Raw genomic sequence first — 15,750 nt, forward strand, 5'->3', positions numbered from 1 at the left:
CTTGTTCTCTGGAAGAACAGCTTATTAATATTTATAAAAAATAGAGAAAAATGTGATAACCTTTGGGTTCATAACTAAAATTTTCCATATTAACTTATTTTCAAATAAATCGAAACATATGTACATATGTACGTGCATATCAGATAAGAACAAATCTATTTCTCTTTCTACGAGTTCATTAATTCTATTTATTTATTATTTTAGTATTTTGTATTGCTTTATTACTAATAATTAGTTTCGAGGTTGTTATTATATTACGATTATCGATTTTGTTGCTTTTCACCTTTGTTCGTAGCTCACCAGCCCGCCTGGTGGCCGCACCACACCGCACTCCACAACCACTTTTAGCACCACATGCCATGTGCTCTCTTGTTTGGCTCTGGCTTCGTCAATTCTTAGTTTGCAATTGTTGCTGCGTATTTTATTTAATTGGCAGTCCTTGAACTTGACTTGGAGTGCGCACGTACACATACATTGATACACACATATACATAAATAGAAATATATGCAGAAATATGTACATATATACACATTTATAAATAGAAGAATAACAATTACAGTAATGTATGTATGTAGACATTTTTTCGGGTTTCAATAGAGGTAAAGAGAAACACGCACGCTAATATACAGTCGTGGAATTCTACTTTAATTCACTCGGAATTTAGTCAGTCAGTGAATTAGTCAGTCGTGTAAATATATTTACTTGTATTTACTTGTAATTGTCTTTTAAGTACAAATATTGATATATGGAAATGATTACCTTTGATGGTGAAATTGGTTTCATTTTCCATAAATCATTATATTTATGGAGACAGCTGAGGACCACTTTCAAAAATGTTGTGAATGGTGTAATCATTGAGTTACTTGCTCTTAGCAAAGTCAAATTCGCAATTGTAGGTGCTCTGACTGAACAAGACTGACATAGGTTCACACGCGGTGCGGCTAAATATTTTGTAAGACGCTCTTCACCAAAGCAGTTTGTAGGGAGGAGAAGTGGAATCATCTTGTCACTTTCTCGTTGAATGAGGCTGGAACATCTCGATAGACACACGTTCAGCGAACCTTTCGAGGTGACTGAAATTAATACTACCAGCCTTAACGTAGTAACTCTCCGTCGATCTATGAACAATTTTTGGAGTTTAAAGGTAAGACAATGGACAAACATCAGTCCAAATAAGATCCATCGGTTGGGATCAACCCTACGATCTAACCTAACCGTTATATATCTTTGGTATCATCTGAAAAATGTAATAAATAACTAGGTAATCATGATCACAATGTAAAGTTAATACTCGCCTAAGCTCTTCACGGTAGATGCTGACCTGGATTCCTATAGTTCACCTATTTCTTTGTTAAATTATGTGATACAAAATGAGTTTTACCGACTTTTTCCTTTCGCGCAAGCAAAAATTATGAAAATTTTTATTTTTTCTTTTTTGACGATTCAAGTCATTCTCGGAGAAATATATACATAGATAAGCATAAATAGCTCTCTTGCCAGACGAAGTCCATTTAGTTCGACAGAAAGTCCTGTAATGAACTATCTGTTACTAATTAATTCTCTTTTCTTTTCTAAAGCTTTCGAAATTTTTTATTCTGTAAAATTGTGTTTAAATGTCAAGTGGCAACTCTATTTTTTGTTACATTACTTATCAACTCGTGCACGAACAATAAACTCATATATTTTAGTCACTAATTAACAATTTTTAATTAGAAAAAATACAAGGTGGCAACTCTGGTCCCAAACATTTTTAAAAGTTTTTCAACATTTATTTGAATAATGAGTTGAAACATATTTCACACAGCCTGAATAAAAAAATAGTAGAAGGCAACCCTACAAACAGTTACTTCGAATGAACTTTTTTATTAACACAGGGCATATTGGGTTCCAAAATAATTTACTTTTTGATATTTCGTACAGTTTCAGAATCTTCAATGGTCCTGGTCTGATGTTTAAATATTGTTCAACACTAATATGTATAATGAGTACATATAAAGATATTTTCATCAGCCTTAGTAAAAAAATAGCAGTTGGCAACCCTACAAAAAGTAGTTTTGTATGAAATTATCTAATTAACGTAAATAACATTCTATTCCAAGCAAATTTATTTACTTTCTTGATATTTCTTACTGCTTCAGTACATATGTATACATAAATATTTTCATACGGTAAAGGTGTGCAACAGGGCGGATGGCAACTCTGTTTTTTGCTTAGCATACTTATCAACTAAAAAATTAAAAAATATTTTAGTTACATTTTAATATTTTTTATTTAGAAAATAAAAATATGGCAACACTGGCCGGAAATAATTACCTATATACAAAAATACTTATCAACTCTACATGAATAATAAGCTAAAAAAATATTTTAATTACTAATTAATAATTTTTAATTACAAAAATATGGCAACACTGGTCGGAAATATAAATAATTACATGTTTATAAAACGACTTACATATTTCCACTTTTTATCAATTTTTAATTTTAAAAAGGTGTTGGCAACCCTACACTTTGAATGAACTTTTTTTTATTTACACCTAGCATATTGGTTTCTAAAAATAAATTATATACTTTTCATATTATAGAAGTGCGAGCAGAGTACAACCACTTCACTCTGTACCTTTAGGTTTAGCGTTCAACGAAAGTTTTGCTATACACCTCTAAAAATATACATATGTAATTTTCGATAAATTATTACAAACACATCTAATCTCTAAATTTTGTTTTGTTGTTTTTGTGCTTTGTGCATGTTGTTAAGGCGTAAAGTGATTGCAAATTAGAAAGTACCGATTGATAATGGCAAACCGGCATGAATTGAAGTTATTCGTCACTTGCGTGCGTATATTATTCGTCGCCACCGTTGATTTTTTTATGCTTCTGTTACTGTGTCTTTTTTTGTCGTTTTTTTTGCTTTTTTTTTGTTTTCATTTCACATTTGTCTGCGTGATTTGTTGTTGTGCGTGCGGGCTTTTTTAGCTATTCGATACACTGTCATTGCTTATGCATACGAGTTCAAGTGATCATCACTTCAATTGCTTATACCCTATAGCGCACAGTCACACACACACACATACACATGCATATATACCCACATCTGTACATACATATGTACACCTAACGAACCATGCGAGCAATTGGCCAACTCATTTTTTGTTATTCGACACTTTCTATTGCTGCGGTGGCCATGTGTAACTAGTACTCATATGCCTCTATGTATGTATGTCTGTATGTGTGCATGTAAGAGACATTCAAATGTAACAACAATGCGACATTCATGCCGAAAAGTGAAAAGACCTGGCTGGGTGTTTCCTAATGGTTCACACGTGTGTCGCATCCGATAATATCGCGAGCACTTTACGCCGGCTGTGAAGGAAACTCGCACCACAGATATTCATGAATATATCTAAAGTATGTATTGAGATTAATATCGCATTGATTTTGATAAACAAAAGTAGGGCCCTCCGGGTCATTTTCACTTTTGCTACATTGTTGCGCAGATTCATCACTTTAGTGCTAGTTAACAGGCTTTTGATTGCAATCTGCATTCGCCTTCAGGTAAAATGGCTCAGCTGTTTTTGAGCTAAAATTCCTAAACAGTTTTGAAACGAAAAAATTCGTAAATTATTTCCCTAAAAAGTATAATATTCATATTTGAAGACATCTTTCAACTAATAAGGGAAATATATATTTATGAAAATGTCTGTTCTTCGAAATTCCAAGTTGAGGATTGGAAACAAAAAAACAAAATTGGAACTATTTCACAGTCATTTTGATTCAAATCGTTCATGAAAATTACAACATTGAAAATTTATTCATATACAAGAAAAACAGAAACAAAATTGCGCTATTGTGACGTCATACGCTATAGAATGAGTAAAGGCCACAAGAAATCTAAATAGAATTTGACATCTTTGGTGAAATCTTGCTTTTGGAATTCTAGGTAACAGCTCTCAGAGCTTAAACTGAAAAGCAAAGCTTAAAAGTTTAAAAATTTGGCTCTTCGATCTACTGATAATGGGTTCCACGGAGCGGCCACTTCAGTTTGGGAAACAAGAAGAAATCACACTGAGCCATATCTGGTGAATACGGTGGTTGATCGATGATATTCATTGTGTTTTCGGATATAAATTCGTTCACAATCACGGCTCGATGCCATGGTGCATTATCTTCATGTAAAATCCTTGAATTGTTCTTCCACAATCCCAGTACTTTCTGACGGATGTTCTCACGCAAACGCCTCAATATGGCTAAATAAAACTCCTTATTGACCCTCCTACGGAACAAATTCATGAAGCACCAAACCATGAATATCAAGAAAGCAATGAGCATCTCCTTGATTTTTTTTTGTTTCGGCTCCTTTTTTCCGATTTTTGTTGACTTGTTTGCAGCTCAAACTCACAAACCCTTCTACCATCTGCAGCTATAATGCTCTCCATCAATGTGGGATCGCAATTCGCACGATCAAGCGTGTCCAAAGAGACCTGTTTATGGTACTCTTTTTGAAAAAAAAAATTATGTAGGATATTATATGTAGGTTCTAAACTCTGTAAAACAAAAAATTGTTTTGGAAAATAGGTGCAACTGCTCCCTCGCTTTTCCTAAATTCTTCCTCATTTCACATTTTCATAATAAATCCATTCTAGGCACACTTTTGAATTTTAAATGTGGCAACTCTAACATTCTAAGATATACATAGCAATCGTTTACTCTACGTTTTCAAAGCAAGAAAGTCTTGACATTTTTTTACATTTGCTGAAAAATTTTATCAAAACAATGTATGAATTTTGTAAGTCCACAGGAAGTAGATATTTCAACAAACTTAAGTCTTGATTCTTTAAAAAGTCTGTTATTTCGTTTTGCGGAAATTTGATTGAAATTTTATGATATTTTCGATTTTAACCCAAAAAAAGGTTTCCTTAAGAATATTTTATAAAAAAAGAGAGTGTTCAAGATGAAAACAAAAAATTCCAAAACTAGGTATTTGAATTTTCCATATAAATTTTAAGGTTACATGTATGAAAAAGGTGTTATACGAGTAATAAAAGCTTGACATATTTTTGTTTAAGTCTCTCTCATAAAATATACAATGTAATATAACGCATAATATACCATATAGTATACCGTATACACACGTTGTTACCAACTAGCACTGATTGGGAGCGTGGGAGTTTCGTCTCGTGTTAAATAATTTTGTTGCTATTTATTAAGGCGAATGGCTTCCCCATCGTATGGTTATCTATGACATCATACATTGATAGCTAAAATATTTATACGCACATTAGCCGTCCCATACGCACTTATTAATAAATTATAAATATATATATAAGTATACACGTGTTAGTGTGTTAGTCGCCGCTATTTCGTTATCAAAAATGAAAATATAAATCGTTTGCGTATCTAAAATAAAACTAAAATCAAAATCACAAAATCGTACAACAAAAACAATAGCGATGAAAGCTACAAGTGCGTGGAAATATATAATAGCACACGCATAAAAAAATATAAGGAAGCGAAGTAAAAAAAATATAAAATAGAATATATGTACAAAACAAAAGTAAAGGAAAAGCAACAACTTTTAGTTAATATGCTCGAATTTGCTTTGATTTTGTTTAGGTCAACGAACTTATTTGAACTACTTTTTTCTCAGACACACTACATATTCTTCCAATATACATACATATACATATATATATGTATACTTGTACAATATATAGTTGTTGTGATTTAGTCATTTATTTATTTTATGTTTTATAAATTATAAGCAGATAATGCGTAGGCTTTTATGTAGCGGCCGAAGGCGGCTGGCATAGAGATTATCTGAGACTTTTTATTATCGCTAAATTGGAGCATGTAAGATTTCTTGCAATAAAAACAAAAATACATGCGTGTTTATGTGCGTGCTTGGGACTTTAAAGAGGTGTGGTTGATAAATTGCAAAAATGTTTACACAAATATACATACTTATATGGCAAAATCTTTTATGAAGGATCAGGTTTTACAATTAAAAAATAAATTTTATTTTATAAAATCTAAAATCATAGTAATTTTGAGCTATCGCGGACAGAGATAACCAATTTATAACCAAACTACATTATTTAAATGATGTGAGTGCTTACAAGGAGGCAAACCAACCGAATGCTATGAGTTCTGCAACCCGTAAAAGATAACAATCGTCCCAAAGCGAATATTTCTTCCGGGCTTGAGACCCCTAACACTTGGTGGCAGTGAGTAAGAGATGTCTAAAGAGGTCAAATTTCCAAGCTTCACATTAGACTCAATCTTACGGTCCTACACCACTAATGAGGAGCAGAGAGTGGGGAGAGAACGGCAATGGCAAGAGGCAACAGGAATGCCCCACGCCAAGTTAATATTGGGAGGTTACAACCTAGCAAGGTTTAGAGACATGATCAACCTGCTCGAGACAAATTCAGTCTCCTATACTACTGGGCACTGCAGGCTCAAGAAACACTTATCCAACATGGGCATAGTCTCTTGCGCAAACTGCCGGGTTCGCGACATGGAACCGGAAACTACAGAACAGCTGATTATAGATTGCCCAGCATATTGTAGAAGCCGGTTCGAAGCCCTTGGGTCCCTCTAAGTGAACAGAGATCACATTACCTCCATCGCGCCCAGAAAGCTCCTGAAATTGTTCTGAGTGTTGGACCTTTGTGATCATATGTTCTCTCTCTGATACAAGAGAAGACAAAATAGACGATAGGTTACAGTGCAAAACATTAATTATTTTCTATCTATCTACAAGTTCTGCATATTTTGTGTATGGTTCTTCATACAATGACTAGTTTTTTGCTTTGATAAGAAATAGAGTCAGGCAAGCCGAGACGTCCTATTTCTTGGTCAAAAATCAAATCAATATATGGTTAATATCTGCTGGTAGAGAATTTTTTACTTTCAATTTCAACCACGGGAAAGGCCGCAATCACTGTAACAGTGTAGGATCTTCCTAACCCGTTGTAGATGGGGTGCAGCTCGAAAACTATATAATTTTTTTTTCAAACGTTTTGCTGTGTATTTCTAAAATATTAAAATTAAAATTTTAAAACAATTTTCTCAGTATTTTCTGAAATCACAATTCTTCTTCTTCTCTTTTTAGGCTATCGCATTAGTTGTGTTTATTAATTCAACGAAAATTTAAGATATACGAGTAACTCATTTCAAAATCACAGTAAAAGGTAAGTGTCTTTGATAAAAAAAATACGCCCAATTGTAGGCAATATTTTTATGTCTGCTTAGTTGCGAAATTCTAAAATTTTATATTAAAAATATTTTTAAGTAAAAAAATAATAATTAATTTGAGTTTAAAGAAAGAACTTGCCTTTAAAACACGCACAATACGAAATCTTTGAACTACACACTATCAAAACATTTTAAGACTGGAAAACATCTGTTATAAAATCTGAGTACACATCATACCAAAAGTGGAATTTGTTTAACAAAAAAATGCTATGGTGAATCCCACCTTATATTTAGGTACAACGAATATGTATTTTTTTATATGCATACATACATACATATATACTTACGTATATTTATATACACCCAACCATTTGCTTTATGTTTCCTAAATTAAACAGTGAAATACAACATTTAAAGTACCGCATTCGCAATAAATAAGGTCTCGTGGGTATTCCCAGACACCTTATCAGCAGAGTAGTAGAGTACCAAAGCATTGCTTCGGGACTATAAAAGACGACAAACGAACACAATTTGCACAGTTCATTTCGCTAAGTCGCACAGTTTGCCGAGAAACACAAACGAGAAGCCATGGATTTAAAAATTTTCTGGCTACTCTTCACTTTATTTGTTGGCATGGCGTTGGCTGCAAAACCCACCATAGATCCGAAGTTAAAATGGCACCGGCCAGTTGGTATACCACCACAGTGGTATAAAACAAGTAACACGGAGACCGGAACGGCGAATCAACAGTCATAAAAAAGATCCGTGGAATTATTCCAGTGGCTTTTAAATTATCTGCTCAGGAGTTAATGTTTAAAAAGTGTGTAATCTGTATATAACAGTATTTAAATAGTTATGAATATATGTAATAAGGTGATGAAAAATATTTAAAAAATTTTAATTTATTTGTAACACAAAAATCACTCGTCTGGAGGTTTCGCCGAGTTTTTCGTCATATTTGTGGTATGTGTGTTGTTGTAACTCGACTTGTGAAGTGATTAAGTGATTATCGAATGAATGTTGTATTTATTGTGACTTCTGGTAATACTTTCCACTGCTGCCCTGCTTCACAAGACACTTCTGGCCGATTTGAGATACGAGGTTGCTGCCTTGATTGCTGCTTGGCTGTCGACGTAGACGCTGCCTCTGGATTTGGCTGCAGGTGCATTAGAGCCCAGCTCCGCGACTTTCGCAGTAGCAAAGACCTCGGCTTGAAATATACTGCAGTGGTCCCGCAACAAAAAATGTTGCCTTATGCCTAACTCTGGGCAGTATATTCCAGCACCAACTCCATCGTCCATTCTCGAGCCATCCGTATAGATGTTAAGAGTGTTGCGTGTAGCAAACATACCTTTACGCCCGCCATCTTTTTTTATGTGTACTCTGAACCTTCATGTATTCATGGATCATGTAGTCGGTGGTTCCCCAACCGCCACTACCCACCGAGCTATGCCCGAAGGTTTTCTATGTAAACTCTCCTGCAGCCAGTAGACGTTCCGCTGAGGAGTTGTAGTTGTACTTAAAGCTTCTATGCACTGCGAAGCGAGCGTCTGAACCCTTTCCGTTGACTTCCGGTAAGAGGATTTCCGTACGCTTGGGCACCGATGGAATACTGCTCCTTCCCACAGGTTTGGAAGCGTTCTGATTGCTTCCATTATCGTTATCGTCGGGTCGTCGTTACATTTTAAGATTTTGACTCCGCTAAGCCATTCTGAATTCAAATGACGGCATGGATATGCTCGGTTTGGCGTCTATTTTTGAGAAGAGGGCTTCCAATAACTTCATTTCCACTATTTTCCACTGTGACACTTGTCCCAGCGGGTTACTGCGGTCTCTGAGGGCAACGGTCAAATGCCGTTTCGCAATCTCATTGGCTGCCGCCACTGCCTCGGACGTCGTCGGTTTGTCCACACGCCTAAAGTCTACCTTCCCGGCTACGTCTTTGCATTTCTCCTTTTTCGAGGGCGCCTTCGGTTCGCTCTCCGTCGAATGTTGCCTCTTTCCAGCGGTAAGTTCCTCATCCAACTAACGCTGGATCCGAGGCATTACACCAGTTTCGAGTGGCGAAGTGTGTCCGGCCGTTCTTAACCTCCTCTCTACTCAATATTACAGTGTTATAAAATCTGTATGTTAATAAAAAAATTTCTAGCTTTTATAGTTCTATCAGACTCACTCTCTCCGACACCTTGTATGTAGTAAATGTTACTCATACGTAATGGTACACTTGACAACTTTATATAAGTCAGTCATGATAATATAGATAAAGTAATATAAATATGTAATAAAAGCCATAAACATATTTTGCACATTTATTACATTTTAATTGCTCATAAAATCCTTTTACAATTTGCCAACTTTTCCACACATCAATTTACCAACTAAATGAGCCAGATATTGCACCGCTGTAGGAGTTGTCATTGGTATGAAAATTGTGACTGGCTTGTGCAGCAGCGTCCACCTTAAAATTGCCATCATCGCTGGTGTAGATGTTTTGATTGTAATGAGCCGAGGCACTGTCCTGATTCACGTCGACACCAACGCTGCCGCCATCAGGCGAACGCACGTGACGGGCCAACACTGGTGGTTGTCCTTCTTGTGGTACTTTTGAGTCCTCTTGTAGCGGCAAGGCAGCGATCAGTGCAATGCTGCACAACCAAACGAATAGGAAAATGCACTTATTTGCCATTTTAGATAATTTTAGTAAAAACGCTATTCTTGAGTTATTGAAATCGATCGATATCGAAGTGTTTAACTGATTGATGATGACTGCGCCGCGACGCTGGTTTTTATACGATCTCAACGGTGTATTGGCAATCGAAGTTGCATTAATTTGGGATTCACATTATCTTTAATATTGTTGAAATAATGATAACTTGCAATGGGAAGCACCATCTCAAGGATGCTTAAGTGTGTTTGCTTGTAATTATTTAAATAACATAACGGAAGTAAGCTATCTACCGATTTCTTATCAGTGGTAGAGTACCGTGGTTATATTTATCGTGAAGGTGCTGTTTGGGACGCTTAAATTCAAATCGATATTTAACGATTTTTTTTATCGATTTCAATTATAAATTAGTTTTGTCGTTTTCAGTTATTCGTTTATTCGGTATTCATTCAAAATTCTTAGAATTTTTCCATTAATTAATTTAAGTTTCCTTAATAATCACAACTTTTTCTTAACACTGGAGTCTTCCGTCTATAACAACAACGTGATCGATCTGGTTGGTGGCTTTTCGATCCGGAGGAAGCTAAGTAGCTTGATGAATTTCCTTATGCAGAAATCTCGGGTCCTGACGAAGTCGTTCAGCCTAAACCTGGGAATACCTCATAGTGGAGGCTGAATTTACCGACCGTTGTACCGAATGTACCTTCTTTGCTCACTCAGGCGTTAAAGTTGCCAAGCATGATTTTGGTCACACCATCCTTCTATTCCGTCTAGGCGGGGGCGCGAATCTCTCCCACTACGAATCGTTTATATAGTCCATAAGGCCCTACTTGTCCTTGTCCCATCCATCGCACTTCTTGGACGGCGGTGATGTCCTAAACCCATCACTTCTAACGAATATTCTTTGGCTACCCAGAAGATACTTGGCCTAAAACCGGAAGTCGTGAGCTGCTTGAGCCATACGTAAAAGAATCTCCCGGTGTTTGGTTGTGAGAAAGGTTTTTTTAGTTTAGAATTATCTTCAAAAATTCAATGCTTACGATGGCTGTGGCAGCCGCTTAAGTTAGACGTGTTTTGACGATTTTCGTCTACTAAAAGCTCACACTTCGTTGCTTATTCGTAAATTCTTGGCCAAAAACCTCCCAACTTCTATTTTCGCCAGTCATGGCTTCCTATTTCCAAAAAAAGCAAACCTTAAAGAACTATCTTTTTACACATTAAATAAAAAACGCTGAATTAGCAAAAATCTATCCCAAAAATCAAATTTGAGAAGTTCCTTTAATTGTTTGAACACACCTTGAATAGTCCAAGCTTTGAAATCCAGCGCAAAGGTCGCACTGATATGGTGTTATAGGTTAATAGGTTAGATTAGGTTAATCTGTTAAACCAATGAGCCACACATAGGCTAGTTTGGTTCTTTGCGATACTCGTACCAGATGGAGCTCAGTTAGTAGCTCCATGAGAATTAGTCATTCTTTGTGATGGTTATTATTTAACATTTTCTTGATCTTGGACTTAGTACCTCTTTAAATAAGCTGTTTTTGGAAACGTTATAAGTTGAAGTAGAAGAAGTTGTTAACCTTGGCGATTTCAAGCGAGCAGCTAAAAGTAAAATATTGGGTAGTCTAAAAAGTCTTTTCGTATTTCTAATTAAACTTCAACTTGTTTTTTATATTTATAACAAAATAAGAAAAGACTTTTTCGACTATACGATATTACTAATACGGTACTAGAACCGAAGGACTTGTAACTGTTATAAAGAAGTATCCTAAAGTGTTGGAACAAGAAAAGAGCTTCCATATCTGACCGAACCGCTTTTGAATAACATTTTCAGAAGTTAAAACGAACTTATGCAATTATTTTCTACTTTTGTTGTTGCTGTTATTATTGCGTTGTGTATTTTTCCCAAATAATTGGAGAAATGCTGTTGAGTTGTTAAATCTTAGTCGAATAAAATTCAGAACTATTACGGTTATGTAGAATGGTTTGTCGTGGAAGGGAATATTTTATTCGCTACCTTTTCCTGCCACTGAAATATATTACAAAAAATATATTAGTAAACTAAATCCCAAAAACAAATGTCTCTCATGATGCTTAAGAAGGTTTTTCGAATAGTGTATCAAAATGCCACATCAAGTGCTGATTGAGCCCCATAGGGCTGCACTCCTACCTAGCTATGATGCTTGAATAATGGCACAAGAAAGCTTTGCAAACAATTACTTTCAAAGAACCGCTTAAAAATCTCCCACTCACACGTAAATAGTCACCGTTAACACCACAAAGAAAAAACGCGAATGCCAATCAAAAAGTTCAAAGTTCGTGCTTAACCTCAACTAAGTGAACCAAGTGTATTACTTTCAATGCAAAGAAATTTAATGTTATTTACATTAACTAACTTTCAATGGCAGAAAACTGACAACAAATTGCAAAAAATGCAAAAAATGCAAAAATAAACAACAACAACATATCACAATTTACTAGCGCCATTAAGCATTGTGCTGGTGCAATAACAACAACAGCAAAACAAGTAAACCAACAACGAATTCATTGAGTCGCAACGGCAACGGCAACAGCAACAACAACAGCAACAGTTAAATTGCTGAATTTGTTAAACAAAATCGTAGACAAAAGCGAACGACGCTAAGTATTTTGCTATTGCACAACAACAACAATAACAATGCAGCATGGGTACATTAAAGCCAAATCATTTATACGCCTCCAAGCCGCAACACTTGCATTATGTTGTTGTAGTTAACAGCAGCTCACCGCAAGCGCTCATTAGACATTTTTCTTGCAACGTCATCGCCGATGGCCTACCAAATGCCACATATAGTGGCTATGATGTTGTAGGTGTTGCCGCTGCAACATGCCACTGCACATCACACACCATCACAACAATCTAACAACTACAGCAAAAATGTTGCATATACGCGTGGCATTTCCCCAGACATTCTCTTCGTATGTAAACACCTGACTGCAGTGTTGCTGTTGTTGTTGTTGTATTTTAAATTTGTTCCGAAACGATAAAGCGCCGTAAAAAGTTATGGTTGTTGTTTTTGTTGTTATTACTACTATTGTTGTTGTTACCACAGTTGTTGTTGTTGTTGTAAGTATTGTTTTTGTTGTTTTTATATTTGTTTGTTTCCAAACGTTAAACCACTGTAAAAGTAAATTTTTGTTGTTGTTTTGTTTTGCATTGCTTGTTGTTTTTGTTGTTGTTACAAGCCAGTAAGCCGAGTAGTTGCTTAGCTACCTGACTGACTGCGCTCAGCTCCGGCGCTTAGCTAAGCCGTCGTCGTCTGGCGCTGGGGAATACCAAATTTCGCGCCATGTGGCATGCAACGCGGCGCATTTCACTTTCATTATGATGTAGTTTTCATTTTGTTGCTATTGCATTACACTGCTTATTTATTTATTTGCGCTGCCAATTGCTTTTGTTGCTAATATATATTTTTGTGTTGTCAGCTGTAATGTTTTTTTTGTTGTTTTTGCTTTTAGCCATGTGACCGCTGTGAAATTTTATGCATACATACATACATTTGTATAAGTGCACTTTTTATTGCGATATGTTAAACAAGTTGTTGGCGCACACAAATGTACGTAGTTTGTTAGCGTGTTTGAGCGGTGACTGTCCAAAGCAAGGCACCGACTTCTCTGGTGTAGGCGAAATGGTAGTGCATATGGTAAATTGCGGTCAGTTGAATTGTGACAAGTAGGTGATATGCAAATTCAGTGCAACGGAGCCGTAAGTTTTGACGTTGCATGATTTTTTATTGCACATGCGCGTGTAGCTGTAAATGTATATCAATATACCCTGTAGGAAATTGTTGAGGATTTTTAGTGATTTGCTCTAAATTTGCAAAATTATAGTAGTTGCTTTTGAAAATCATCTATTTTTGTAATAAAATGGTATAAAATGTAATACCTTAGACAACTTTATGTATAATTAAATCTGAAAACTATTTGGTAAAGCCATCTGAATACTTCGTTGTTTTGTTGGACAATATTTGTATATCAAAATTCGTGAAGACATCTTGCCAAATACAAACTTTTCTATACAAGAACTGATTTTTTCAGAACTTTGTAAGACAGCTATACATTGTCACAAGTACTTCTCTGAAATCATTGCGTTTTAGAACTTATTATTAACCGCCTGTCTCTGGGTAATAAATTCACGATGCACCAAACCAGGAACATAGAAACAATGAGCATCACCTTTATCTTATTGATCTGGAGGATATAGCTTTGGCCTCTATCTTCGTTGATGAATTCCGCCAAACTTAGCACTCTCCAGTCGCTAGTTGGCACGTCCGAGGTGTGGTTACTTAAGCTTTGGTTCATTCTCCATTTAACGCTGTCCGCTTCCAGCGATGTGGTCCTCAATGCGATTAGCATACGCTGGATCCAAGGTATTACACCAATTACACCAACCGTTCTTCACCTCCTCCCTAGCCAAGCTGCCAAGGACTTCTTTTTAGTTCAGACTGAACTTGATTTCGAGTCGAGTTGCACATTTCTACCACCGCCTTGTAACTCGGTTTTGCCTTCAAATCATCCTTGCTTGTCTTGCTTGGAATTCTCGGTCGCCTGCACAGCTTTTCTTCGCTTTTCGGCTATATGCTCACAGCGCTTTTTTGGTCCGAGTTCTTCATGGACTGTGGCACCCGTACGCTGAAAGGCTGGTTTGGCAGTAGCACTACAAATATCGCAACCTTCACTCGTTACAGTAAAGGTGTGGCCGCTAGCGAGACAGCTTTTACGATCGCTGTGCCCGCCGATGGTAGCAGCCAGCGCTCTATACTCCTAGCGTTTCATACCTACCGCCAGTTACCTCATTACCAGTAGCATCTACTTCTGAAGATGCATATAAAACAGTCCGACATAAGGGATGATTGGGAAAATACGTCAACTTTCGCAAAGAGGCGGCTGCCTGCAATGTAGTGACTCTGACAGGAGCCAGTCTAAGTTCATGACATTGTAAGCAGCGACACCCATTGCCCAAACAACTCCAATTGCTCTGGCGACACCTGCGCGGGAGATATAGCTAAGAGGAATTTTTTCCGACTCTTCTTTTATTGAACGCAATTTCTATATACATAGCACTTTTCCAGACTTTTTATTAGTGGAGTCCTAAAGCTCTAAAGCTCAATAAACATATATATTTTAGTGAGCTTTCTATTCCAATAAAGTTTTGAAAGCCAATCTTATATACAGGATGTGTTATAGCCGTTATGAGAAACCGACTAACCATACTAGTGAGGTGAACGCTCGGAAGTTCCTACGAAAGCTCCAAAGCTGTACTCACGATAACCTTGTTGCTTTATTACTTAGTTACGCTTAAAATTTATTAAACTAAACATTGTATAAACTCATCTTACAGTTTTTGTAGTGAATAACCAAATGTTCTCATAGTAGTGTTTAAGAAACTCTGAAATGTTAAAGAGCTTTTGTGGAGGTCAAATTTTGTCTCATTTCGCAACGAATGTGGTTGCTTTTATTATATATTTTCTATGGAGACGACTTAAAGAAAAAATTAGTATAGTTAAATCCATGTTTACCAGTAGTGTTTAGTATTAAACACTAAAATTACTTATAAACTCGAGTTCAAGAAGAAATTTCGATGCAAATCAGACAACATAGTACCATATTGAGTTGAACGATTTTTTTCAAATAAAATTACTCTTGGATGAAAAGTATTTGAAATCAAACACACTTTAAAATTAGCCTCAAAAGAAAGTCGCTCGCTAAATGAGATCTGGAGTTCACCGTCCATAGTAATGATAAGAAATAGCAAAAAAAAATATTGTTTAAGCAAATTAGACAACTATATGTTAATTAGCTTATTTATCGGTTCAATTTCTGCAGTAAATTTGGGTATATTCACACA

General features: G+C 36.0%; 2 protein-coding genes across 5 annotated transcripts in view; one reads left to right on the plus strand and one right to left on the minus strand.

Annotated features, from left to right (window-relative positions):
* Positions 1 to 15,750, plus strand: part of LOC105232895 (solute carrier organic anion transporter family member 74D) — a 110,549-nt gene that overhangs the window by 23,780 nt on the left and 71,019 nt on the right. For all 4 annotated transcript variants that reach the window (XM_049459401.1, XM_049459400.1, XM_049459402.1 and 1 more), the window contains exon 3: positions 7,116 to 7,194. The gene's annotated coding sequence lies outside the window, so the exon portion shown is untranslated. The remainder of the gene's footprint in view (positions 1 to 7,115; positions 7,195 to 15,750) is intronic.
* Positions 9,494 to 9,972, minus strand: LOC105233527 (uncharacterized). The gene has a single exon (XM_011215639.4). It carries the CDS (start codon positions 9,882 to 9,884, stop codon positions 9,570 to 9,572), a length of 315 nt encoding a protein of 104 aa, XP_011213941.2. The 5' UTR covers positions 9,885 to 9,972; the 3' UTR covers positions 9,494 to 9,569.

Source organism: Bactrocera dorsalis, chromosome 5 (assembly GCF_023373825.1).
Source record: "Bactrocera dorsalis isolate Fly_Bdor chromosome 5, ASM2337382v1, whole genome shotgun sequence".
Classification (NCBI taxonomy): Eukaryota; Metazoa; Arthropoda; class Insecta; order Diptera; family Tephritidae; genus Bactrocera; species Bactrocera dorsalis.